Raw genomic sequence first — 27,679 nt, forward strand, 5'->3', positions numbered from 1 at the left:
TTTGATTTGGTTACCAGGCTAAAAAATTTTCATCAAACAATTAAAAAAATCACCAAATTTCACCCTTTTTGGGTTACCAAAATAGCCATCTGGCAACGCTGCAATGAAAGAAGGGGGTCCATCATGATGTTCGTTGAAAAGAGGGATAATGAAAATAGAGACAGAAAGAGTGAGAGAGAGAGGAACGTGATAGAAACCTCCCGACAGTCTTCCCCATCACAGATCAACTCGCAATACATACATGCGTACATGTATGATTAAGGATTACAGTAATCAATTAGTCAATTAATCTTTAATCATTGTACCTTTTTTTAAACTAATGATTAACCAAATCTAAAGTATACAAATTTGCGTAGATAAACGAAAATGTTTGTCATTGTTTGATATCCTGAAGATGTGCCAGTGGTAGGTCCATCCATTTTGTTCGTTATAGTTATTGTTTCTCGTTTGTTTGTTTGTAAGTGAGGAAGAATACATTTAGGAGCAGACGTATAAATTAATAGGCGAAATAGAAACTGACACGGAACTCCAACAGAAATGTTAATGCCTGGCCAATCACTGTATATGTATATAGACCTATAGGAGTTTTACATTATGACAGCACACTGAGCTGTTCAAAGCAACTTCCAACAGAACCCACACTTCCACATACACGCATAGCTACATATAGAACATCCTTATTTTGATTTAATATTATTTTCAATTCTGCATGGCAAACTGCATGCGTATAGCATTATACAAAGAAGAATGATATTACTTAATGAAGTGGAAGGATTCCCATTTCTATACACGTCTTTAAGAATAATGAATCATAATAATGATATATGCTGATGAAAATGCAATTCCAATATGACAGTATATATCCCGAGCACGCCTATGCATGCAGAAAATTATATCTATACCAACTTTAAAAATTTCAACAAATCAGACATACAATAATACTGGATCATGGAAGTGAGCTGAAATCACCTCAAATCGCTTCCATTTGCTAATTCGTACAAAGTGCAATTATCTTGAATCATGTTTTGCATGCACATGTACAGTTATGATTGATGTTTCACAGCCTAACAAATAGCTCTTTGCCCTTTTATATTTGTCGGTAATATAATGTAGTATTCATTGCAAATGTTTTATAATCTATTAATGTTTCACATGTTTTTAACAGCTGTACGCATACCTAGATTTTAATCTTCATTTTCCTTCTTCCTTTAAATGAATTTTCCTATATTTTCCTTTATATAAATTTCCTTTTGTACAATTTCAAATATACTTATACTTTTGAATAAAGATATTGATAAGGTAGATTTGATCCGAGCAAGTAATGTTTTAAGTAGAAATGGTTGGAAATGAAATGAACGAACTTTCTTTATATCTTGATTTCAGTATATATAGCAAGGGCGACAATCCGTCTTCGTGATGGGGGAGGAGGGTGGCAATACTCGGAAGATCTGTGCTAGGTTTGAGAGGAGCGACTATCCTATAGGGAGAGTGTGAAAGGGGGATATCCCCTGCAATCACATCAAGAGAGACGTGATTGCATGCTCAGGCCTGAAATTCAACGATCTGATCCACACTTTCAGTGTCATATTTGGATTTTTTCTATAAAAAATAAAGAAAAATAAATATTAAGGTATTCTCAGTTATCTCAGCTCCTGTTCCTCATGTGTTTCAGGGGAGGATGTGAAAGGGGTTTAATACCCCTTCCACACAACATCGAGCTGTTGCATTTTCTTTTTTTAGACTTTGAATAAAACGATCTGATGCACATACACTTTTTGTGGAATATTCGGAAACTTGTCAGTGCCCAAAGTCAAGTCATTGAGGGGGCCCAAGCAAGCGGACGGACGGGGGTGAGGTCCGTAACCCCCTCCCATTCGAGGGAACTTTTTATTTTTATCTCTTTTAGATTGGAATTCAGTTAACGATCTGGCGTGCATATGGTGGAATATCTGGAAATTTGTCAATCAGAGAAGTCTGTTGAGGAAGACATGCAAGTGGGGGAAGGGTGTGGGAGGAGGTATCTCCCACATAAGGAGCTTTTGCATTTTTTATGATTACAATATTAACGATCCGTACACTTCTGGTTGAAAGTTTAGAAAATTGTCAATCCCTAAACTGTATATAGCCATGATTCCCTAAACACCTCCCAAACTTTAGGCCTATTACGGAACCGAGGGGGGGGGGGGGCGGTGTGCATGGGGGAGATTTTGCATTTTCAAAATTGAATTCAGCGATCTTGTTCAAAATTTGAAAATCAGAAAAGCGAGAAAATTTCCCATATCTCGGGAAGTATAATGGGGGGGGGGGAATAATGTTGCCCCCTCCCCATTCTCATGGGGGGGGGGGGGGGGGAGGCCGTGTGAGAGGAGGTATCCTCAACCCCTCCCATGATACGAGGGAGCTTTGCATTTTTAGAATTAAATGGAATGAAATAACGTTATGTAGACATTTTGATGGAATATTTGGGAAATAGTCTAAAATCACTGAACAAAGTGTATACTAAGTAGGACCCCGATAACTATGCCAATTATAGGCCTGTATCATTCTATATGAAGGGGAGAGGGTGACTGGAATTTGATATCCCCCTCTATTTTTAGAATTGAAATGACAAATCTGATGGAGAACACTAATTTAGGATTGTCTATCACAAAATCATACTATTAGGCCTATATGTAATTCTATGGCATGCGGGGAGGATATGTAGGGGCCTATATCCCCTTTCTACTCAGATCGTGGTAGAGATTTTGCATCCTCAGAATTTTGGACAAGTTTCGATAAAAACAAGCAAGGAACATTCCCATAACACATACCAAGGTACTCGGGATTTTTTTTTTTTTTTTTGAGGGGGGGGGGGGTCAACTTGCTATGTTTGCACCAACATTTCCATTTTATAGGGTGCAGCTGCCCCCTTGCCCCCTTGCCCCTACCACCCTTGCCCCCTACCCCTACCCATCCCCCCCCTTCACCCCGCCCCTAGCTGTTCGATGGAATTTGAACTTTGTGTAGTTCATAGTAGAATCGAACTGAGCAGGGAGGGAGCTAGGTCCACTTCCCTGGTCGAGGTAACGGGCAGAAGCCGACTCATAGGCCGATATGACGCCTTTGCTGGGTTTTTTTTTTTTCTTTTTTTTTTTGCGCATGCGAAAGCCGTAACCTTTGTGCGTATGGGTGATCGCAAACGCATGACGTCATTCGGTATACCTTTAATTGCTCGCGTCGTCGGTTGAAAATGGCGCCGAACTATCCCGATACAGAGAAATTAATGCGACGAAAGCCTCATGAATTCACTCAGCGATCATTGTGTTTGTTTGTTTGTTTGTTTTCAGTTTGATCGTGCTTTAAAGTCATGTTTACAATCTGGTAACGAGGGAGGGGGGCAAACTGGGGAGGAAGCCCCCCCCCCCCCCAGCGAGTAGTGCTTGCATTGTTGTGTGTATCATCGAAATGCTGCAAGGGATTATGGGAAATGTCACCCCCCCCCCCCCCCCCCCCCCCCCCCCCCCCCCCCGTACGAAAATGGCAGTGGAAAATGGTACGCAGTAGTATCGCATCAGCTGTAAACTACAATGAAGTGCGTATAAACGACGTATGTGTGTGCGTATTACGAGTGTAGTGTTCGCAATCGATACAGTCATTTTCACACAGCGCGGCTGAGAAGGAACAGTAGTAAACAGTCTTTATGCCGGATAATTCCTGAATATCTCTGCTGTAGTAGATGAACGGAAAGAAGGATAATTCCACGGATTTCGCCACACTTGGATAAGTTGATTGCTTTACATTACTGACGGAGACCAGAAACTGTCAGTTCTATCTTGTAATCTGTATATGTGCACATCTTTGCGAAGATATTCTTCATCAGTTGCTCCGTTTTCCACCCGCAGTGGTTGCGATTATTTTCGTACTAACTTTGTGTTTCTTCCGCAATCTCACTCCAATGGCTTGTTGTTGGGAAGACCGTGTTTTATTGGCGTCATCTTCTGCCGATCTCTCCGCCGTTGATTTCCGACTCAGTCATCAATTGCCTCTTCATCACTGTGAAAAGCACTGCAAATTTAACATTTACCCGTTTAGTCCGAGTTTTTCATGTGTGAGTTTGTGCCTGCTCCAATAAAGAGATCAGCATCAGCATTATTGAATGTTATCATCACCTTCCACAACCTGGGGAGTTTTTGGAATGTCGTCTCAATTTCCACACACGCCAGAGGAATCCATCTGAAGAATAAGCAATTTAACAGGATATCGAAAAGTTTAGCCACCTGCTAACAGAAGAAATTGGAGAAGCAGTCTTTGTTAAGGCAGTTTCCTGAAGATTGAACTTGAATATTGCATTTTATTGATATCTGTAGAAAGCCGACTGTAAAAAGAATAATTAGTCACCACATTCGAATCATCTGATTTTTGTGCAACAAAGTTTTACCACCACTATCATCATGAAGCTCTTGGAAAACCCCAAACTGGAAGCAATCAGTGAAGCACTCACCATGGAAACTGGAGAATGCAGAATACTCGGAAAGTACGTCCTTCAAAATGTAGCACATACATAGACTATAACTTAATAAGCACAAGAATTGTATCACAACTGTACTGGTACATCAAGTAATGAAAAACCTAAATTGAGTCAATGAGTGTGAATTGAGCATGCTAATCATAATCATTTATCATAATATGCTAGAGTAGACCTACAATGTATATTTGTGTTTCAGACCAAGTGCAGTAGGCCCAAAATAAAATGAAAATTTTGCTGCATTGTGCAAATGAAATAGTTTATAGAATGGTGATGTGGACTCCAGACCCAGAGTTACAAAATGTATTTTAAATCTGTTAGTTTTGGGCCATTTTCCTTCGGATGAACTGTACCATCCTACGTGTAAAGTCCTATGTACCCTTTGCCCGGCTCTGGACAATTAAAAAATCCCCCATTACCAATCTTATTAGTGGAGGATACAAATATGGAAGTCTTTTTTTTTTCTATTTTATGTCTGTAATCAAAGTAGAGACAAAAAATAGAGAACAGGATTGTGATGATTATGTGCAGATATTCTGTACATGTACCGGTACAATGTATAAATGATAAGAATAGAGCCACAGTTTCAACATATCCATGTACATGTACACCTTATATACTGTATTATGCAGAAATTCTTGCAGTACATTGATTTTCACGTACAAACTGTGCATGGTGTACAATTTGTATTTCTTGCTACTTCTGGCTAGCATGAATTCAAGAACCCGCGAATATGTTTTTGAGCCACTCAGTGCGAAAAATTATAGTCGCGCAAAAATATCGACGTTTATAGCAGCTACCAATAAATACTGCGAGTCTGCGACCAGCCTGAACGCTTCATGTTCTGGCAGGCTGATGGCTTTTAAGCTCACAAGACCGAAGTTTAAATGTGAACGTGTCCCTTTAAACTTGAAATTCTAGTTGCGCTAACAATGGCTACAGTGCATGCCATGTTGTACATCACCACATGTGTCCAGGTTTTGTGAATTCTGTATATGGTATAGGTACGGTAAATCATCCATGGCCCAGAAAAATTTACCACAAATCTGCTGACAGCTCAGTGCCCCCACTCCTCCAACTTCAGAGGAGGAATGAAATCCCTTGCAAACATTTCCATTTTCTATAATTATGCATACACATTGTATCAGGCATCAAAAGAGTCTGTAATTTGAGATAGATTTACTGAGTGGGTGTGAAATTGTAGCACAGAGAAAAAACCCAAAGTGTTCATGAATGACCTTTTTCTGGTTTCATAGTGTTACTAAACATGTGTGTGCAGGTGTCAGTAAGCAGCCCAAATATTACTTTAGAATACATTTTGCTAGTAATGTAAACTGAAAAGCATCACTAAAGTTTGGTGAAGCCCATTTGCTTGTCAAGTCATGTACATGTACATGTACATGTATGTGTACAGTATATTATCATGTGAACTCAAGAGTCCATTATCTTGTCTTAATTCATCTATTGCTTTGAAACTAAAAGATATACAGTCTGTAAGTTGTTTTTGGTTTCTTTATTGTAAAATGAATGTACAGGAATATACATGTAATGTTTATCTAACATTGTGAGAGAATGTACAGTAGTGCAAAGGTGTACTCCCAGTACATTGTTGGAACATCTCATGTATACTAAAGTACAGGATAAGTGGAGGTACGACTTCGTGTCGTATCAAAGTACAAAGTGTACCATAAAACGGGGTGAATAGGGACAAATTTAAAGTTCTTATGATTGTATTTTTTTTTTCATGCAGCCCAGAGACTCAATATTATGTGGGGATTTTATGTCCACCTAAAATACCTTTAATTTGGTATTGTGAAAAAAAAAATTAATATTTGGAGGAAAAGTATGTTTTTTGATAAAATGACACTGTCCCTATTGACCCCAAATTTGGAGTCAACAGGGACAACACTATTTTTGATCCAAAAAAAGCTGTTTGGAGGCATTTTTTTTTTCAATCCATCCAATGAATTGGATTGAGGGAACAACTACAGAGTTTAAAAATGATATACAAACATTTAAGAGCAATCTATTCCATTGGTAAATCAATCTTTAACAAAAATTGCAACAGCCCAACAAAATGAGCTGATATAAAAAAATGTGACCCATTAGGTCAAAGGTTAAGATTGAAAAGTAGGTCAAAACTTTACTAATCCATTGAATTGCACTCAAATATTAACCCACTTCTTCTTCAAGTGGCAAATCATGATGTACAATCTTATTTATACACTCTAAATTCAGTGTAACTTGACTCTTACGATGACTCTTACGATGTCGGGGATATTTTGGGAGTTCTTACAGTAATTATAAGCTGGCACCTATAGTATGGGTCTGACCCAAGCAGATGTGTTAATGGCATTAAAACATGCAGAAGACAGAGAAAATGGTCATTAAATACAAGTGGAAAAGTTCTAGCCTGTCTTAGGCAGTGAAAAAAATTCCCAAGAGGGTGGGTGGGGCCGGGGTTCCCAGACCCTTCCTCCTCAAGTTTGGGTTAAGACAGCAAAGTTCACTCTCATCTGTGTATACAAAAGTGAAGCCACATATCCAAAGATCTTATTGCTCTCTTGTCAAGAGATTTAGAATAAAAATTCACACTTTTGGAAATGGCTGGACATAGCAAACATTTCAGAGCAATTTATGACATTATAATAGTTAATCATCCAGAAAATTTAAAGGGCCAATCAAACGACACCATGGTGTCCCTATTCACCCCAGTCTAACTGATTTTTTGCCCAAGAGAAGAAAAAATGTGCTGTCACAAATTCCTGTTGGAATAATCATTTCATATTTAAAGGTGTGTTGCAGGACCTAATAGGCTAGATTCATGAACATTTTCAGCGAATTTCATTAATCAATGGCTACAGGAGCAGGAAAGTTTTGACCGCCCTGATTTTTTTTGTGATTTTTTGAAAAATTTTTATTTGGATCTCCTGTACCCTTTAAAAAAATTTTCACATCAGGAGGACCACTTTCTGGACACTGTTGGATGGTCCTTCCATCCTGTGATAAAAATAAGAAAAAAAGATCAAGCAAATACGAAACATGCACATTCAAAAAACTTTTCTCGGTTTTGTCCCTATTCACCTCGCCATCCCAATTCACCCCGTTTTACGGTATGTGGTATTAAAACAAAGTAGATATTATTTGGTACTAATATTTATCATATACCACAAAACAATTTTCAGACATAAACCTTAACAATTTTAGAACTTTCTATGTTTAGAATGCATATGTTTCTACACTTGTATACAAGATGTACTTACATGTACACTCTCTGTTGTGAAATATTAAACAAAAATCTCTAGTACTGTTTGTAGGGATCATCTTGGATCTTGGATTGGTAGCCTCCGGAACATTCCACTAGGGAATTTTAACTGGAGGTGTGGCTTTGAGTGGTCATTACTTTCGGTTAACTGGGTTTGTGGTTACAGTAGTTGGTTGGATAGTTTGCGCTTAAAAGCATCAATTGTGTTTGCAGAGACTACAGTAGAAGGGAGGTTGTTCCATTCCCTTACAGTTCTTATGAAAAATGAATTTGTGTAAACATCAGTTATCATCAAGTCATTCACTGAATGATACAATTTTGTTAGTGATATACAATACTGTACTTGGTATTATTTGACAGGTTACCGGTAAGTTTGAAGTGAACGTCTCTTTGGGTGTGCAAGGTTAGCAAATATGATTTGGTATCAAAAGTGATCAGATAATGGTGTATAAACTTGGCTAAACCAACAGTGTAGCTTTAGGGACTTTCCAGTGATATTTCACCTCACACTTACAACATGTATTCACCTGCATATGTGTACAACTGTACACATCCATATGCATTACGATATTGTTCTGAACTGTCCTGTGAAAACAGTGGAAAAAGAAACACTCGCTAATGGGGCATTTCCCTTTTACCTTGGCACACCTATTTGTGTACAATTGTACAACTGTATGTTCATTTGAATACCGGTATACTGTAGCTCCATTCTGTATCTTCCAGTGTGTAGTAGATGAACATGTACTGTACACTGTACATGTAGTTGATGTATATTTTGTACCATGCGGTAGTTAGAGCACAACATGATAGACAAGTGCCATTCACAAAAGTCCACAACTACAGTACAATATGCCAATCAAGAAAAAAAAAGTATCTCTAATCTAGGGAAAAGTATCAGTATATATTATGATGATTATCATCATGATAAATAGAAAGTTCATCATTTGGTCCATAATTGGAAGCTGAGCTCATCAAATTACAATGCATCATTGCCATTATGCTCTCTTATGTGATACAAAAGCACCAAGTATAATGTACTGTACACCATGACTTGTTTCATGTTGCAGAGTCGAGAGCTACTCCTGTAAGATGGCAGGCCAGGACAAGCGCCTGTTCAAACTTCTGAGCCAGGAGAACGGACACTCACCCAGTGAGCTGCAGGCTCTCTCCCCTCCACAGAGCACCCTCACCATCCAGCACCCTAATGTCGTGAGCAGGAGCAGTGGGGACGAGGCGGGCGGTCCGCTGTGCCACACATGTAGCAGAAAGATGATCTTCTACCTCATCTCAACACTGAATGCTGCATTTCATCCAGATTATGACTTCAGGTACAGTAGTACATTGTACCTTGGTATTCCACAAAACTAGAGAACGTTGTGATTCATGAATTGATCCTCTGAATCGTGAAACATGACTGGTATGCTACAAAAAGCCATGATTTTACAAGCTACAATGTATATATTATACAAAGTTTATGGGGAAATTGTGTAGCTTTTGTCTTACTTCAGTCATTTAACTTAAAATTCATATTTTTTTTTTTCATGGTATGATATTAATCTGTGCTTGTAATACAACTCTTTTGTAGGTATTTGCTGAATATTGTAAGAGAATATTTGTGAGAATTTAGAAAAACTTTGTTGTTTGGTGCTTTTCTTTGTCCATTAATTAGGTTGCAGGCGTACCTATGGAATAGTGAGTCTAATTTATGTGGGGGGGGGGGGGGGGTCAACCACTCACTGAAACTAATTGTTAACATACAATTGGAAAAAATTCTGACTTTTGAGTAGAACCGATATTTTTAGTAAATACAGTACATGTATGTAGATTACTTTCTATAGTCATCACTACAACATCCAAAGTGGTTCATGTCATCCCTATGGTCGTACTGGAGTAGAAAAGGACCAATTGTAGCAGATCAGTGTAAGATACATGTACAGGCTGTACATGTTGCTACTGTCTGTGACTGTTGTGTTTGCCTCCTTTTTGTCAAACTCTTAACTTGTTTTCATTTGCTGTAGTGATGCCAAGAGTGACGAGTTCAGCCGTGAGCCCAGCCTGGACTGGACTGTCAATGCAGTTGACAGCATTCTTCTCTCCGGTGGTGGAGAAACTTACACCACCCAGATCAGGCCCAAACTCTGGGCTGCAATCAACGATGAAATTGCTGCGAATGAATGTGAAGTCTACAGGTGAGTATTCATCTGGCCAGTTGTATTGATATATAATTTCTTTTGGCTGTGTGTGTGATTTGCTTAGATGTGGGATCTGCTTTGCAGGCAAAAGTTGACAGGTATGCTCGATGCTTTTGATTGGCGGGAATGAAAGAAGTTCATTGTAGGTCATTATTCAAAGAGAAATTCCAGGTTAGTTACAACTTAGACTGAGAAGAAAGAGTAAAATGTTACAACCACAACAGTGAAAATTAGGTCAAAATCAGATAAAAAGCAAGGAATTTACAAAATGTTAAAAATTTACTAATTTTTGCAAAGGAGTTCTCTAACAGTTAGTATGAATATATGCAAATGAGTGATGTCATGACCTCTCAATTTTCCATTAATCATGCACCAAGAAGTGATGAGAATATTTTTTTTCTTCTGCCATAACAGTATAAAATGTTACATGTGTTATTCCTTGCTTAATATCTTCAAAATAATGATCAGATACATACATACGTGTCTTCAGAGTAGCTTTCAGTGAATAGGGATTATGCAATCTTATCTATAGTGTCACAGTAGCCTTTTCTAGACTGTTGAATTTGTTACCCCCCCCCCCCACACACACACACACACACACACACTACACACCCAAGTGGATTTGAGCAACTTTTATCATGGGTATTTAGAAAAAAATAACCTTTCCAGGGTTTCAAACTCAATTTAAGTTGATGATGTGTCAAATATATAGGTCAACTTTATAGTGAGTGAAATTTGTTATAGTTTAAGTGCATTGATACATCTTGGTGTTTAATCAGCCAGAGTATAAGAAAAAAAAAAGGTGAACTGTGATAAACTGCTCAACTCTTATGTACACATGTCCAAAAGTTGCACATTAGCGTACAGTAGGACTCCCATCGAGGATTGAGTAAATCCAAATTGCCCACAGAAACATAATGTGTCCTGTAAAAGGTCTGTGAGGATTCCATAATCTTGTAACAGATAATGTAGGTTAAATGAAAGTGGCATGTGAGGTTCCAATGCTCGACACAATGACAAACATGCTACAAGGTAATGTAATACAGTGTACATGTATAAACATATACATTGTACTGTACATCAAACCACAACAAAAAATAGATTGAATGTTTCCCTGTGGCTATTTGGGAGTCAAATGATATTGTTTTCTTTCCAAGGGTACATTGGCATTAAATTACATCGTACTTGGTTTGTATATTACATCATTGAAGCAGAAAAAGCTTTGACAAGATGGAAGACATCATTATGGACAATGTGGATGATGGATAAATGGGTACACGTACATGTAGATAATTATGGATGTATTGCACCGGTAATAATCTGCAGTGTCAATTGTGATTGTCCTGCCTGTTACTTTTTGTATGATATCCTCTACATGTACATGTACAATTTGTACATTGTATTGCATTCTGTATCATGAGAGAATGCATGTGTGACTGCTGTAGCTCAGATTTTATGTGATAGGCATTTACATATACACATGTACTGTACATACAAGTACAGTGTAGAGTGATAACCGTGAACCTTGTGTGTGTGTGTGTATAGTGTATGTATCTAAAGTTGTACATTGTATTTCCTATGAAAGTATACATTTTCAGAATTTGGTTCTGTACATGCTTGTAGATCTCGACTCATCGAGGTTTCTGTATTCTTCAGATCCTCTACAATGCAATGGCATCACCTCAGGCTCATATGCATCTTTGTGACTGCTACTAATAGCACTGTTCTGGGACAAAAGTCAAGTTAGGTGGCGGATCCAGAGGGGCCGCCCCGGGCGCACGTCCCCTCTTTATTTTTGTTAAAACAAAAGAAAAAATGAAAAAATGGGGGACGTGTGCCTCCCCTTTACAGATTTCCTGGATCCGCCCCAGAAATTGATGTTCATTTTAAAAAATATTTATATTTTTGTGATTATTGTGACACTTTTGCTCTTCTGTTTATTTTGACTTTGCTTTATTCGACTGGAACATATTTTGCTTGAAGGGGACTGAAAACCAAATACTAGTATGTCTTATCGTCATGTCGAATACATGTACTAACACTGTATCAGTGAAGTTTGATGAAAATCAGACTGTCTGTTCAAAAGTTATTAATTTTTAAAGTTTTGGTACAGCAATCACTGGATAAGAGAACTCTACATTGTACAACCAGGACAACAGTAGAAATAAAATATAAAGAAAATTCCACAAAGTGTCATTTTTGTATGAAAAGTACACATTCCTTCCCCTTGTTACTGATGCATACATTGTACATTGTACATGTATGTCCAGGGTTAATATTATTCTCCATGCCTTCTGTTAAGAGGTACATTTAAAATGAAAATATGTTGATTTCTCTTTACTTTTTTTCTGTTACATCACTGTCCATATGTGACATCACTAACTGTTGGAGACTTCTTATCCAGCGTATGGCTGTACCCATGCTTAACAATTCATACATTGTACATGTAACTTTCGAACTTCACTGATGTGTTCTGCTATTATTCATGCATTTACTCAATCCACATACCGGCATATATTTAGGTTAAATTCCCTTTTAATATCAAAGTCAACAGGAACATTGGCTGGATACATGTACAGTTCCTGATGTATGCACATGATGCAAAACTGCTCCAGACAAGGCAGCATAAAGCGTTAGGTTCTCTAGAATTTGAGCGAGGATTTAGAATTGTGAGAACTGAAAGTAGTGTGAATCGGGTCCATATGTACATATACAGTACTATGTACTGTATACAGTATGAATCATATGGGTCTGCTGTGTTCATGTACATTGTACGTGACAGTTATGATATGCACTGTTTATGTTTTTCCTCCATTGCATTTACAGCTACAACCCGGACCTGTCTTCCGACCCATTTGGCGAGGAAGGGGTGCTGTGGTCCTTCAACTACTTCTTCTACAACAAGAAACTGAAAAGGATTCTATTCTTCACATGCAGAGCAACAAGGTACATTGTGTGCAAAGAATGGCATTTTAATCCTACAAATTACTCATGCACAGGCACTTACAAATGTGCATGCCTTTGGCAATAGTGTGATGTTTGACAAGGAACTGTGCATGCCAAGTACTGGTAATGCTGTAATTTGCACTTTCATGCCACTGGCAACCCACTGTATAATGTGTAAACTAAATTTGCGTGACCATAAACATAAACTTTAATGGACAGCACTCAATCATTAGAATCAGAAATGGCCATGCTAGCATTGGTATCGGTGATCATCAATTAACACACACATACACACACAGACGAGGAAACACATTTACACAAATGGGGGCCAACTAACAAACTATCTAAAAAGGAAAAAGGGAGAGTACATTTTTAAGCTGAACACTTTTTTAAAGGCAAAATCATATGAAACTTATTGTAAGGAAGTTTTGAAAATGTGAAATTATGCAAATTTCTTCTAAAACAGTTCCTAAAAATGAAACATCTACAGTTGTACTTACATTGTAGCCTTGCCATGTTGTTTATACAAGTAGTTAGTGATATGGTCATGTGTGTGTGTGAGTGGTACATTATACTTCAGAAAAACACTGATTTTATGCAATAATGTGTTTATGAAACACATTGTGCTCTAGACTTAATTGTACATGTACTGTGATGCTGCAAGATTTATTTCAACTGTGGGATGTTGTATACAGCTAGGGCTGAGTTCACATCTTGATTTTTATACACTGAATATCACCATTTCTTTGCTGAAATTATGAGATAGACAGTGAAGTTGCACATCAATGAAAATCACACTTGCCGTTTGCAAAGTTTGCCTTCATAAATGCTGTTGATGACGATGTGTTGAAGGGATGGTATAGTATTGGTTTACATGAGCATTCAGCTTAAAATTTTTTGTGAGATTCTTGGAAACCACTTTATGAAATGTTTAAAAGGCATACAATTATATGAGGAATTCAAACTTTATTTGATGAAAATCAGTTTTGAAATGGCTGAGATATCCAAAAACAAAGTTAAACAAAGCAATCCTAATAAAAGATGGGTCTCACCTTTTATTAGGATTGCCTTGTTTGGGATATCTTGGCAATTTAAAAACCAATTTTTGTCAAGTAAACTTTGAATTTCTTTTTAAAATTATATGCTCTTTCATGTCTCATATTCTGTTTCTCATTATCTTAAAAAAAAAAAAAAAAAATCATCAAAAAATGTTGAAAACCTGACGCTCCATCTCAACCTAAACTATACCATCCCTTTAACACCTGTCATCCATGGTTTTCTTTGATGATGAAGGAGGGATGCTTGCCAGGATTCGGGTCTCGGCCAAGACCTTTCCATGAACATGGAGGATGATCTCATGATGGACGCTGATGACGATGACGACCAGCAAGACGTCGACTACTTCCACCAGGATGACAGTGTGTATGGTGGCAGGTAAGAATCTGCAGAAATACGTATTTGATCGCGTCTTCTGCACCGTAAAGAGTGATAGTAATATTAGCATGTCACAAAGAAAAGGCCACAATGTAGTCAGAACTTCAGGCTTGCATTCACAATGGTGACAAAATGGGTGATGTACATTTCATGCTGAATGCGATGTTTTCAGTGCCATGTAGGTTGATTACGGTACAAGTATGCACATTGTGGCCAGAGCATCAGAGAAAGGGTTGGGGACCACAAACTGTCTGTTAGCCCATGAGGAATTTGATTACTGTTGAGAATGAACTGCATCAATTTGAAGTGTATGAAATTTACCATGTCGTTTATCAGTATTCATATACACCATTTATTTCTCTGTTCTACTGGTGGCCAGATTACTACAGTGTTATACCCAGTGTTGTGTGACCAGCACAATGATATCTTCCTGCTGTAGAGTGGGAGATTACAACATATCAAGATAATGTCTTGCCATGTACTGTACATGTACAGTGTACTTCTCTCTACACACATATGCTCAGTCCAGTCAGTAAGATTATTCATGTCATGTGATTGTGACAGACATGGCATGTGTGGCACAGGCTTTTAGCCACATGAAGCCATGCAGGGCAGTCTATATTTAGGTAATGGCTGTAGCCTGCAGCCTAGATGAAGGACTTCCTGTCTTGGTCTGATCATTAACACCAGCTCACAACTTGTCCTTTGCACCTGGCAAATTGGGTTTAGAGCATGCCTCTGTGTGTGAGAGTTCAGAGGGAATTGGGGGTCAAAGTAAGTACCCTGAAGCAGCAGTACATGTACAGCTTTCCCCGAGGCAAGGCAGTAGTGGCGTGGGGGTCTCAATTAGTGATTGGCTGCTAAGCTGTATTTATAGGTCAGCTTTTTACTTGCTGGGAGCTGCAAATGGCAATTTGGGCAGCAGACTGTGGGGTATAAGTTACGTGTGCTAACCAGGTCATATGACTATGGGTCATTTTAAATGGGTCATTTTAAATAGAATTTTGGATCACAAATTATATCAAAATTGGGAGCTTTGCAGGAATACAGTGTACATGTGATGAAAATGTACTTTGTATGCCAATTCACTAAATATTGTATGTATCTCATGTGAGGGTTGAAGTCCACAACTTTGCCTAGATTTTCAAACATGGTTTTTGCACCTTCTCTCCTTCATATTTAATCAACAAAATCTGTGTCTTTCCAAAACCCAGCATTTGACCCTGTTGTCTGTTATACAGACTTATCATCAGATTATCATTACTCTATAGCGAAAGGCAAATGCAAAATATCACAGTAGCAAGCGCAGAACTCCTACACCCAATGGCCAAGGCAGCACTCCTGTGACCAATATGACTATATTAAAAACCTTCCTCTCCCAACTTGTGATAGTGATTCAGTCAAATAGAAGCTGTGCATGCTTGCTGTGGCAGTGATTTGCAACTGCAGTGACATGGCTTATCATGAGCATTGTACATGTTATACATTTCCTTGAGTACCATTCATGTCAGACATGAAACACTTTCATTATATGTAACATGGTTGGAACAGTGCCCAAATCAAGCTCTTCAATGAGAATGACTCAATAATAAAAATATTTTTCTTTTTCATCATTAAACCAGGAAAACATTATTTCTTGTCTAGGTGCAATTGTATAATTGCTCTTTAGGGAGGGATATTCGAGGACATGCCTTTTTTTTTTTTTTTTTTTTTGGTAGTGTGGTGATGTTTTTGTGTGTTTGTGTTTCGGGGGGGGGGGTACTTTCTTTGTAACTGCCATTAATACTGGTATGTGCTCATGGAGTTATGTATGCTCTTTTACTACAGATGTTTTTGTAAACTGAAATAACTATCATAACACATGCTTGAAGCAGGAAGCATGAAGAGGATATAAAGATAAGCATGTGTTGTGTCAGTCTGGAGTATATGCAAACATATTCCCACAGTGTACAGCTCTTTATATCTCTTATAGATATTGTTCCCACTCTCTATAGTTGTCTTTGATTTTCATTTGACACTCGACAAGGAAATAAAGAGAGAGGACTTTTTCTGTTACTGTGTATGTTGGATGAATAGGCGAGTATTGGATGAGTGGCTACAGTTTGTCTAATATGTACTCTCATTTTCTTCCTATTTTTATGAATCTCTCACTCTACAGGGGGATGACAGTTTACTAGACTGAGGTGACGTCACATCGATCTGATCCTGCGATGGTGGCATACTTCCTTCAAATCTCTCTCTCTCTCTCTCAGCGTGGATTATGTATTATGATGTAATTAGTATTCATTCCAGAGTACAGATTGATTAGAAATCAGACATGTACTGTAGGGTATTCATGCACCACGTCACTGTTCAGGATAAAAAGAAAGAAGTGTGCTGAGCATGACCACCTAGGCCACCAGTATGACATAGGACTTATGTGTAACTGGCAAATAACGATGTTTGATAATCAAAATACTTTTTCCATACAAGATTTTGTCACTTTATCCTGACTTAGATTAACCTGCAGTCCAAGTTATGAATATAGAGATTTATTTATTTTAATATTCTTATGCATGTAAAAACTTTTGATGTTCTGTAAATATGTTTAGAACAGGTTATTTGTTTGGCTGTTCAAGTATGTAGAAACTATGTTCTGCACTTTTGTACTTTTAGTTCTTTGTAAAGTTTTGTACCGTGACTTGTTTTTGTTACTTTTTACTTTTGCTAAGTTTCCTTGCAGCCATAACGTGTCTTTATGTGTTGTTTGTATGTAACCATGTGTGATGCCTATCTGTGCAGTTATATGATATGCAGATTTACTTCTATGCTTCTTGGGATGTTGAGACAGAGTGATGATGTATAATACTACGAGTTTGCTGTTGTACTGAGTGTTCCATGGTTTGACACACAAGTATCCTGCTATTCTTGTCTGAACACAGGCTGTGAAACAAGACCCTCTATAACAACCAGATGTGATTTCAGTATCGACAGATGTGCAGACAGTTTGCTGTCGTTAAAGGAGCAAATGATCTGCTGGTTGAATGCACAGCTGAACTCTTCACAGTGCAAGAAGCATTCATGCCTCATAGTCAATGATAACATGGAGATGTGATGCCCAAAGCTTGATTTTCTGTGTACAGCAACTGTCATGGTTTTCCATGGAGTACTAAAGTCTCATAAGCATGCTGCAGTGTTTCTTCGTCATACATATATTTCCAAGTTGTACAATTGTACATACCTTGGGTTATGGTACAGGTGTGCTTTTAAGATACTGCAGTAGTTTTGCTGTGTGGATGTTGTTCTCTGGGCGGTAAGTGCATCCTTGACTCATCATGCTGCTGTACACCAAACTTAACTTTGAGAGGTGTAAAGATAGCCCCACAGCCTATAAAGAAGGTATGCAGGCCTTCTACTGAGCTAATCAAGAATGATGTCACTGTCGGCTTCAGCAGGTGTCCAGTGCCTACGATAGCAGTCCAATCTGACATGGTCTCATCCGTGTCCATCACTGACATATCCTGAGGGAGAATTCTCTGAAATTACTGATCAGACTGTCCATTTTTTCACTGCAAAAGGTGACTCCAGTTTTGTATGATATGTCACCAAACATATCTGCTATTAAAAGCCAACTTGGCTTACACATGCAAAGCTAGGAACCATATTACTGAAATGCTGTGTGCAGTACATATAGTTCTTATGAAACACATTGTCACATTTGAGCAAGAGTCAATTTTGAAAGGGCTTTTGAAGAACTCAGCATTTGGGCTGAAACTGCTTGTAGGCCCTGTATCGCCATGGTAGAGCATGATCAGGTTTGCTCAAAGCACCATCTTAAAGAGTGCAGCCTTCAGACTTTGAAAACTTCTTCTTGTGCAGGCCATGTTTGTGAAGATTAGAAGCGTGTAGTGCTTTCATCAGTATGGGGTGCAGAAAAAAAATATAGGAAAATCTTGCAGCATTGTATATACATGTATTTGAAAGAAAATGGGTAATATAAGGTTTTGCTATTCATATGAAGACTTTTTAAATTGTAGTTTTCCCAATGATTTTACAGAATATACCATGTAGTGTTATTTTTCTGTGTGTGCAAAGAAAAAAAATTGTATATGGGAACTACTGAGGCAATTTAAAGGTACTGTTAACATTTGCAGCAATGATTAAAGAAAAGAATATGTGAGTTATTACATTTGATGCATATGTGTAGGTCAGTTGTATCACAAAACATCCTACAATGTACCATATAAAAGTTACGCAATAAAGCTTAAGATATGAGGAGATATCACTATTTTTCTCAAACCATAACTGTAGGTGGTTAAGTCTGGAAATAATTTTATTCTAACTATTGTTAGCATTTTGTATACATGTATTTAAGAATACTTAACATTGATTATATTGATTTGATTATACTGATAAACAATTTAACATAGATTGTTTCTATCCCTAACTCACATTTCAGAACTATTTTGAAGCACTAAAGCTGGGTTTTTGTTTCATCTGCAAATGGTGAAAAATGCCTGTATTGAGTGAACAAATCACTGTTGTCATTGCCACTGAAGGGAAAGAATGTGGAATGTTATCCCAATTGAAGAAGCAAACAATTTTCATTGGAGAGATGATATACTGTACATGACATTCACTTAAAGGGAGGCAATATTTTTAGTGTTGTTTTAAAGTCTTGGACATATCAAACAACATGCAAACTTGCTGAAAAAAAGAAATGGTTTAACTGGAAAGCATGGTTTATACAGTGTCTTTACATTGTTTAGATGGATTTTCCAAAGTAACCTGTCCTCATTCTTGTTTAGGACTTTCAAGTTTGGAGATTTTTTTTTTTTTTTTTTTTTTTCCCACAAGAGCCTGTCCCTATGGCTATAATAGTTTGAGTACTTGACTTTCTCCGAACTTGTGAGAGTGCTGTAATTGTTAATGAATCATCTTCATGTGTAGAATTCACATAAGAATGATAGAGGAGTTTAGATTGGATTTTAGATTTTAAGTTAATATGGTGCATGTATTACTGTGCTAATTTGCATCCACAGACAGGTGGTATTATGTTGATATCAGTGATTATTTGATGATACAATGTACCAACAATGAATCCCAACACCTGAAGGATTGACTTCCATTACCATCAGCTAGCTTTCTCGCCCATTGTGACAGATATGGAATATGTGATAACTTCCATTATCAGAAATAAGATATACACCCTCTGTGTATACCAGGTATGCTGTGTGTTTTCCTTGGGACATTTTTTGACAAAGCACAAGCTGGGGAGGTAAACATATTTCTAGTTTTATACCATGTTGTGCACAATTGTTTATGTGCTTTGGATAATAAATGATTCAGTGACAGAAGGAATTTACATTTTCTACACCATTTTCAAGACAAAGATTTTGAACCTGATGTATAGTACATGTACTTATGAGCTGATATTTAAGTAGGTTCATTTTCGCTAATGTTGTGACTCACCTTTGGACCACAAATAGAAAGAGGGGTAAACTGACAACACGCAAAAATGTTACTTCTTAAAAACAAAAACAAAACCAAGCCATGCCAGCACGAGATCATGCTCAACTCGTAACTACTAGGTCTGAGCCATGACGTAGCGTTATCCGAGGCTTAATATCACATACTTTAAATGCAGAACACGCTACTTGTTTATGTACAGGGAATCACCAAGTGGAAACATTCAGTGCAGTGTGTTGTGAAAGGTGAAGTAACGATTACTTTGCCGTTGCATTTGTAAAATGAACTACAAAGGGAAATGTACGTCAAGTAATGACTTGTGAGTCCATAAATAGAAAGGATAAAAAGCTTGAGCTGTCAGTCATTTCAGCAAAGTGTCACCTTTTGGGATGCATGTGTCATAATGTAATTTCATTGTCAATATGGACAGGTTTTTAGAACATACAAAAGTGATTCAATGTTATTTAAATTGGCTTAGTGCAATTCATAATTGTACAGTGTAGATGTATATTAAACCACAGGAATTTAAAACATTAAAGTCAAACAGTTTTTAATCTGAATGTATGTATATTTCATTGAACAAAAACAAACAAACAAAACAAAACAGACAGCTTCTTAAACATCCCAGTCTAATACTGTTTGTTATGGAACTGGAAGGGCACAAATATTCCCATAATTTCATTTCCACTGCAGTGCATCACACACACACACACACACACACACACACACACACACACTGCAATTCCTTTTTTTTTGGGGGGGGGGGGGGGGGAGGTTGTTGTCCTGATAGACCAAAGGTACCCTGAAAAATCTGCAAAATAATCTGCAGTTTTTCAAAGGCTTTTAGTTTTGAGGGAAATCAGCCGAATGTAAATTTTATTTTTGAGATCTTGTTCATACAGTTTGTTTTGTGTTCTTGTTGATCAGATTATAAAGCGCTACATGTTTCATACTTATCTATGCTTACATAAATTGTGCATTAAAACCATTGTAAGAAGCTATGAATACACAGAACATGCCACATGCTCTTCTTACAAGCATTGTACATTGTATATCCATCACCCATTTTCTTATCAGTGGTTTTCTCTGTTAAAAATTAGTTCTAGTTGTCAAAAAAGTATGGTGTGCCACAATTTGTCTCTTCACAATTCCCAATATTGAACTGTGAACAATCTGCTTTATGAAATGCACATGCTTTGTTGAGCACTGGTTATATGCGAATGTACATTTGTACATATTTTTCAATGCAATTCAAGTGTACAAGTGGAGTGTTGCAGTTCATTGAACCTCTTTTTTTTATATGTTTAGTATGGTTTGTTTGATGTCGACAAGGAATTAAAGGTTTTATGCAAATTAAGTACTTCTCAGTGTCTTTGCTCATGGTATTGAGTTTTGTCAACTTTAATAATTCTGAAAACAGTAAAAGATGATTATGAAAATGTGGCATTTACATTCCCATCCTAAGCCATAGCAGTATTCTGCCAGGTACCTACATTGTACAGTGCACTCCCGTTACAACGAACACGGTCATAACGAAATTTCGTTACAACGAAGTAAAACTTCTGGTCCCAAAATTAACACCATTAATGTCTGGTACAAAATTCGCTTCTAACGAACACGGTTATAGCGAAGTTTTCATTATAACGAAGTCTTTTCCAAGCGCCATTGACAGAGAAAACAAAAGAAATGTGCTCCGTTATAACGAAATGCGAATTGCTTTCAAAAATACATAGCGGAACTAGCATTATATAGCGTCTCTGCATGGGTGAACGCTTCACATCACTGTGTGTTCGCTCCTTGTGTCGCGCACAGTTTCTGAGGGGAACTTGCGTTTAATATTGTAATACAATAATCCCATCCCATTTCACATAGCTTTCCAGTGTATGAGTATTCAGCAAACAGAATATGATATACGTATATGCATGGTTTCCTTGTTTTCATTATACTGTATATTGTATTTGTCCGGTTATAACGAAATTTCGTTATAACGAAACAAAACTGCCGGTCCCCAGCATTTCATTATAATGGGAGTGCACTGTATAATTCCTTGGCTTAGTCATGCGGAACATTCTCATGACATTCTTTGACATCACATGTACACAAACACACACAAACATAAGCACAATATCGACAAAATACACTCAGAAATTGATACAGTACAATTTCAAGAATTTTTTTTCTGCACATTCAAGCTATTATACACATTTTATTTTTTCCCCCCTCTCTGGTTTTGATACAAGATGCAAAGACAATCACACCAGACTCGAGTTTGTCGGAAGTGAAATCAGCAAATGTGTTACATATTAAAGTACAGTGTGTTTAAATGGCATAACACCAACTATGATGCCTGAATTAGTATGTGCATACCAAATGAAGGAAGCTTGCTTGGATGTCTGTAGGCTACAGGCTTGTTACAAGCACTTGGCTGTAAAATACATGTGCATCCATTTGAAGACAAGTTACTCAAATGTATTTTTCTCCCCTTGTTTTTCACCTGTGCTTTTCTGGCATCACACTGTACAACAATCTAAAACTGTACGATTAATTTTCCCCTCTGTCAAAAATTCAAACACACACCAGTATGTCACTTGGACGATATCACCACTTGTTCATTACTAGACTGCTTTCTTGTACATTGTATGTCCATAAAATACAAGCCATCCAGTTGATGGGGATCACAAAGGGCTATTAACTTTGCACACGTCTTGTAGGCCCCATTTCATTTCAACATATTCAATAGGAGCACAGAACAGCCACTGAATTCTTGCAATCATTTGTAAAAAGGTGTGGCATCAACACTGATATCACTGGACTGGTGAATATGAAAGAAATCATAAACTTGCATTGATTTCCAAATAGGGCATGTTGGTCCAGAAGGATGACAAGTACCGTATATTTGTAGTCTTCAGCCTCATATACACTATCCAAGCATATCAAAGAATGAAAGAATTACAGTTTAAATCTATCTTCTGTATTCCTTAAGTAGATTACTCTTGATGACTTAAACTGCTGCTTATTTATATGTCAAGGAGACATAGACTTGTATGTGTGTTATGCTGTGCTTGCATAACACACAGAGAATTGTAGGACAGGTGACTGTAGTTGAACATACATCATGCCATTACATCTAACAGTAATAAGAATTACAGAAAAAACAGGGACTGATGGGTGACGCACTGCTACAAGATCATCAGCTTCTACAAAGCAGTAGCCTGCTGCAATCGTATGATGAGAGATGAATGCTGTTATGCAAAGGAGAACAAACTACAAGTAATCTCTGTATTAATCCCTCTTCTGCATCGCGTGACTTCTGACTGGTGACTGCCACATACCAAACCTTAATGGTATGAAGAAGGCTGCCACCTTGTCAACAAACTGCAATGCTCTCGTGTTCTATCAGCTCACAAAACGAGTACTGTATACGCCGAATATTTTGCAAGGTTTTTATTTTCGCGAATTTTGCGAGTCAGGTGCTATTCGCGAAATTAAAGACACGCAAAAATATTGACTCTGATCCCGATGTGAATGTGACATATGCATGTACATTTCTCTGCTCAGTACAGTACTCCACGATCACTAATTTAACCACTTGCGAAATCGTCGGGAATTCCCGATTCACAAAAATTTACACTCGCGAAATATATGGCGTATACAGTATGTGTAATGATATAAATACAGTAACATATAAAGCTGAAAAAAAAAGCATTGTGTCAGTCAAGAATCAGAAGGAAGTTGTACTGCAATATCTCTCTTCCAGTTCTCAAATGATGATTCACAAGCAAAGTCTGTTTTGCAGTCTCTTCAAACGTCCAATTTCTTTGACCACGAAAGCCGTCATCAATCGTCGTCCATCTCCAGGTTGATGTTCTTGCCAAACTTCGCATAGAGCTGCGCCTTGAGCTCTCCCAGCTCATCCTTGAGGGCGTCACTCTGCCTGTCGACGGCAGCAATCTCCTCCTCCATCCTCTGCTTGGCATCCTCCACCGACTGCTGTGCATCCTCCAGGGTCTGATTGAAGAAAACCTCTCCAATCTGATATGTGATGGGACTGGAGTTAAGGAGATATTACTGCTTCCCCTTTAAATCAATACCTAGCAAAAGCAAGAGACCCAGAGGTGTAGCAATCGACCAAGGATCACAAGTTCACCTTCTACTCATTCTTGCAAAGTACATGTATAACTACGAAGAATAAGCTAAACCAGGTGGGAAAGGGCATGGTGACTAGTTGCCTAAATATATATTCTATCACCCTAGCGATAATGCCAGCCAGGTTTTGTGAAGAATCTACATGTGTTTTCAAGAAGAAGATGAAAATGTGAAAACTAGACCCTAGTTTGGTCCAAACCCCACAGGGCCTCCATGGGAACACCCCCAGATCTGCCATGAACAAATTTGAAACCATCTACAGTCCCCGATCTACTATTTTAGCATTAACTTAACTCTATCACTTCTGGTTCTAGACAAGAAGATATTTACAAATTCCTCAATATTGGGGCTAACAGAGATCCTATCACTGTAAAGATGCTACCTGCAAGTTTGGCGAAAATCTGTCTCAGGGTTTTCAAGAAGAAGCTGAAATGCAAAATGTTATCGCATGATGTGTAACGAGCATCAGAAAATGAATGACTGCAATAGCTCAGGTGAGCTACAGTCTGTAATAGCAGATAGGAGATGACACTATTGTTTAGTGTATGTGACTGTGCACTAGCATTCTCTTTTCACATTGACAGAGTAATCATCACGTTTTAAGACAGAATTAAATCCAAGGATAGAGATAAATTTATGTAAAGTACACATAAATGTACATTGTGAAGTAACAGGCTGAACGAAGGCAAAGAAATGATGCCTCCGGCGACACTTCGTGGTGGCTGCATATAAATACACCAGTATTTGTTTTCAAAAAGTTCTACATAAACCTCGTCATGAACTTCAAAGGTTAGCAAGGATATGGTATGAGAGCATCATCATCAGCAAGAATCAACTCTTCACTGGCATCCTCCAGGTTTTGAAGGTCTTTCTGTGAGAAAGAAAGAGAGAGGGAGAGAAAAACTCATAACGCTCTGACAAGACATTGCTATTGAGGTATAAAAGTACATGTCTTGTAGATAGAACATATCTTGAAGGTTTACTTACATTAATACTTATTCAAAGTTGAATGGTATCAAATTTGATTCAATGTCACTTGTATTTCAGAGGAACTCAAATCATTTTTGCAGATACGAGTCATTGACATGCTCTTGGGCTTCAGGGCTATGTATTCATCACATCTCAATGCAGGGCTGCCAACACTGGAAACTAGTTGAGAGTGAGACTCCCATTGGCCAATGCTATAATTTAGGAGTCAAAATGAGTGAGATCAATAGAAATGCATGCAAATGAAATAAAGTTTTAGAGTGAGAAAGGACCAAAAGGAGTGAGTCTCACTCTCAATGAGTGAGAGTTGGCAGCCGTGCTCAAGGTCCTTCCTACATTACATGCACAGGACCAAAAGGAGTGAGTCTCACTCTCAATGAGTGAGAGGTCCTTCCTACATTACATGCAAAGGACCAAAAGGAGTGAGTCTCACTCTCAATGAGTGAGAGTTGGCAGCCGTGCTCAAGGTCCTTCCTACATTACATGCACTGGGCATCAGTTTAAAACAACAACAACAACAACAAAAAACACACACAAAAGCTTGGGGAGCAGATGCTTTTGCAGTTGTTTTTATTGTTGTAGTGGTTGTTGTAGATGATGTTATTGTTGTTGTAGTTGATGATGATGATGTTGTTGCTGTTGTTGTAGTTATTGATGATGACGTTGTTGTTGTTGTCGTCGTCGTCGTATGGTTTCATTACAGTCTTTACAGAATTACCTGACAATCATGATGTCCATCACCATAAAAAAAAGATATATTTTGCTGATCTTACCAGATTAGATGCTTCCTCTATGCTAGCTTCCGGAAGTTGGTATTCTTATGGTACCATGGTAAACCATGTCCATGACAACAACAGTGATCATGCTATATTATATTTGCATCACGTGGAAAACAAAGGACATTAAGACTAACATAGCAAACTGCACTTCTAGTGACATTTTAAAGAGATGAAAAAAGAAACTTCAACACAAAAAGTTATTTCCCCACCTTTTTCTTATTGATTTCCTCCTGTAGTTCTGCCATCTTGTTGCTCTTGCGCGCAAACTTGTTGATCTTTTGCTGATCTTCGAATGTGACATTAACATCATCATCCTGCAATATGTAAATATACATAAGAAGAAGGGTAAATTTGGGTAAGACTTCCATATGCCCCCCCCCCCCCCCCCCCCACCATATAACCCACCACTTGCCAAATGTGTGTGTGAACATTATAAGGGCAAGGGTAATGTAGGGTATGTTTATGTAGTGTAGAGAGTGGTATGGCAAGATTGATAGTAGGGGGACTGATGGAAGTCTTTCCTAAATCCCGTACAGCAAATATGAAGACTGAAGGAGCACTTGAAAAGGGAGGACTTGTTTCACAAAGGATTTAAGATTATCATTATTATTATTACTCTATATTAGTAGTAACATCATTCACTCGACATTTGCAAGGCAAGACGAATAATCAAACACAAGACAAACAAGCAAAACAAAGATGATTTCAAAGTTAAGATTATTTCATCATAATGGTGTGGACATGATGGACTCATGTTAGTAATGGTCCATGGCATTGCCAATTAGGCATCTCCATATTTTGGGTTTCCCTTTTTTAGAATCTTCATTAAATTTGATATAAAAATTGATAGAAAAACTCCACAAATAAACAGTCTCATATAGGTCTTCTTATTCTACAATGTGTCTAGAACTCCCATCAATTGCTGTTTGAAAAAGTCTCCAATCTTCCCATTTTCACTTGTAAATGTAAGAATATCATTGGAGACACACACTGCACTGGGAGGCAACTAAACTGTGACCAGCCGGCCCAAACGTGAAGTGTATATTACATGCACTTCTTCTCGTTTGGGCTGGTCGTGTGTACCTTGTCAGGGGGTGTTTCACGAAGAATTTAAGTCGAACTTAAAATCTGAGATTGACTAAAAATTATGGTATGCTGTGTGTTTGTGTCTTCAATGTTGCTCAACTTTCTAATGAAAATGAAGACTTTGTTGGAGACCTTTTTTCATGTAGAATAGATGGTTTCTAGCCATTGACAATACAACTAACGACTTTAACGTTTGTTATTAGTAATTACAAATACAAGATAAAATAATTTTTCATTAAAGACATTATTTAACAATGCCGTCAAACGGTCAATACTACAATAGAATTGTGGGTAAATTTACATAGTTATTCTATAAAGCCCCACATAGGCATTGATAGGGTCTAGGCCTATGCTGTAAACATTAAATTTGAAATGGGTGATGATTATTACTAGGCTAAATAAATTGAACAGGGTAGGGAAACCTGTGGCATACCAACATTTTTATTCAATCTTAAATGAAGTGAAACACCCCCTTGTCAGGTAGGAAATGGCCTCCTCCTCGAGCTCGATTCTCCGCCCTACCCTGACATTCCCAGAAGACCCTGCAGTCTGCACCCCGATCTTTCTACCGTCATTTTTAACCTATTTTTCACCTAACATGTATGTTACACAGAAATATAATGAGAACATACGATAGAAAGCTTACCCCACCAGGTGCCTTTTTCATTGAGAGTGCCATTTTCTATCTTCAAGTGTGTTTTCGTGCGGTGTTTCTTTCACCAGTTTCACAGTGCAGTGGTTATGCACAGATATTTCTGTGCATAAAACTAAACTAGCATGGATTTTATAGTGTGGTACTACACAGGGACACCGTGCCTGTGTGTGGCGGTTCATGACCTTGCTTGGTTACGCCAGTAGATGGCGCACTACCAGTTGTAGTTGCATGATGAGC

General features: G+C 37.9%; 2 protein-coding genes across 2 annotated transcripts; one reads left to right on the forward strand and one right to left on the reverse strand.

Annotated features, from left to right (window-relative positions):
• The first annotated feature begins 3,679 nt into the window (after positions 1-3,679).
• Positions 3,680-18,043, forward strand: LOC139728240 (repressor of RNA polymerase III transcription MAF1 homolog). The gene is made up of 6 exons (XM_071639201.1): positions 3,680-4,513; positions 8,837-9,097; positions 9,788-9,958; positions 12,788-12,907; positions 14,201-14,341; positions 16,500-18,043. The coding sequence occupies exons 1-6, from the start codon at positions 4,431-4,433 to the stop codon at positions 16,516-16,518; spliced, it is 795 nt and encodes a 264-aa protein (XP_071495302.1). The 5' UTR covers positions 3,680-4,430; the 3' UTR covers positions 16,519-18,043.
• A 3,934-nt stretch (positions 18,044-21,977) lies between these two features.
• LOC139728241 (prefoldin subunit 4-like) lies at positions 21,978-27,525 on the reverse strand. Its single transcript, XM_071639202.1, has 4 exons — positions 27,434-27,525; positions 25,911-26,015; positions 24,734-24,806; positions 21,978-23,823 (listed from the first exon to the last, which is right to left on the reverse strand). Exons 1-4 carry the CDS (start codon positions 27,464-27,466, stop codon positions 23,627-23,629), a joined length of 408 nt encoding a protein of 135 aa, XP_071495303.1. The 5' UTR covers positions 27,467-27,525; the 3' UTR covers positions 21,978-23,626.
• Positions 27,526-27,679: the final 154 nt, after the last annotated feature.

This window comes from Diadema antillarum, unplaced genomic scaffold (assembly GCF_040938485.1).
Source record: "Diadema antillarum isolate AM-2024a unplaced genomic scaffold, OU_Dant_1.0 seq00000170_RagTag, whole genome shotgun sequence".
Lineage (NCBI taxonomy): Eukaryota > Metazoa > Echinodermata > Echinoidea > Diadematoida > Diadematidae > Diadema > Diadema antillarum.

Bases quoted from the DNA above. Each gene is read 5' to 3' on its own strand.
- LOC139728240 (XM_071639201.1), top strand. From the start codon at position 4,431: ATGAAGCTCTTGGAAAACCCCAAACTGGAAGCAATCAGTGAAGCACTC. The intron at 9,959-12,787 runs GTGAGTATTCAT...TTGCATTTACAG, and splicing joins AATGAATGTGAAGTCTACAG to CTACAACCCGGACCTGTCTT. The intron at 12,908-14,200 runs GTACATTGTGTG...TTGATGATGAAG, and splicing joins TTCACATGCAGAGCAACAAG to GAGGGATGCTTGCCAGGATT.
- LOC139728241 (XM_071639202.1), bottom strand. From the start codon at position 27,466: ATGGCACTCTCAATGAAAAAGGCACCTGGTGGG. The intron at 24,807-25,910 runs GTGGGGAAATAA...TCTTTCTCACAG, and splicing joins AGGAAATCAATAAGAAAAAG to AAAGACCTTCAAAACCTGGA. The intron at 23,824-24,733 runs CTTGCTAACCTT...CCATCACATATC, and splicing joins TGATGCTCTCATACCATATC to AGATTGGAGAGGTTTTCTTC.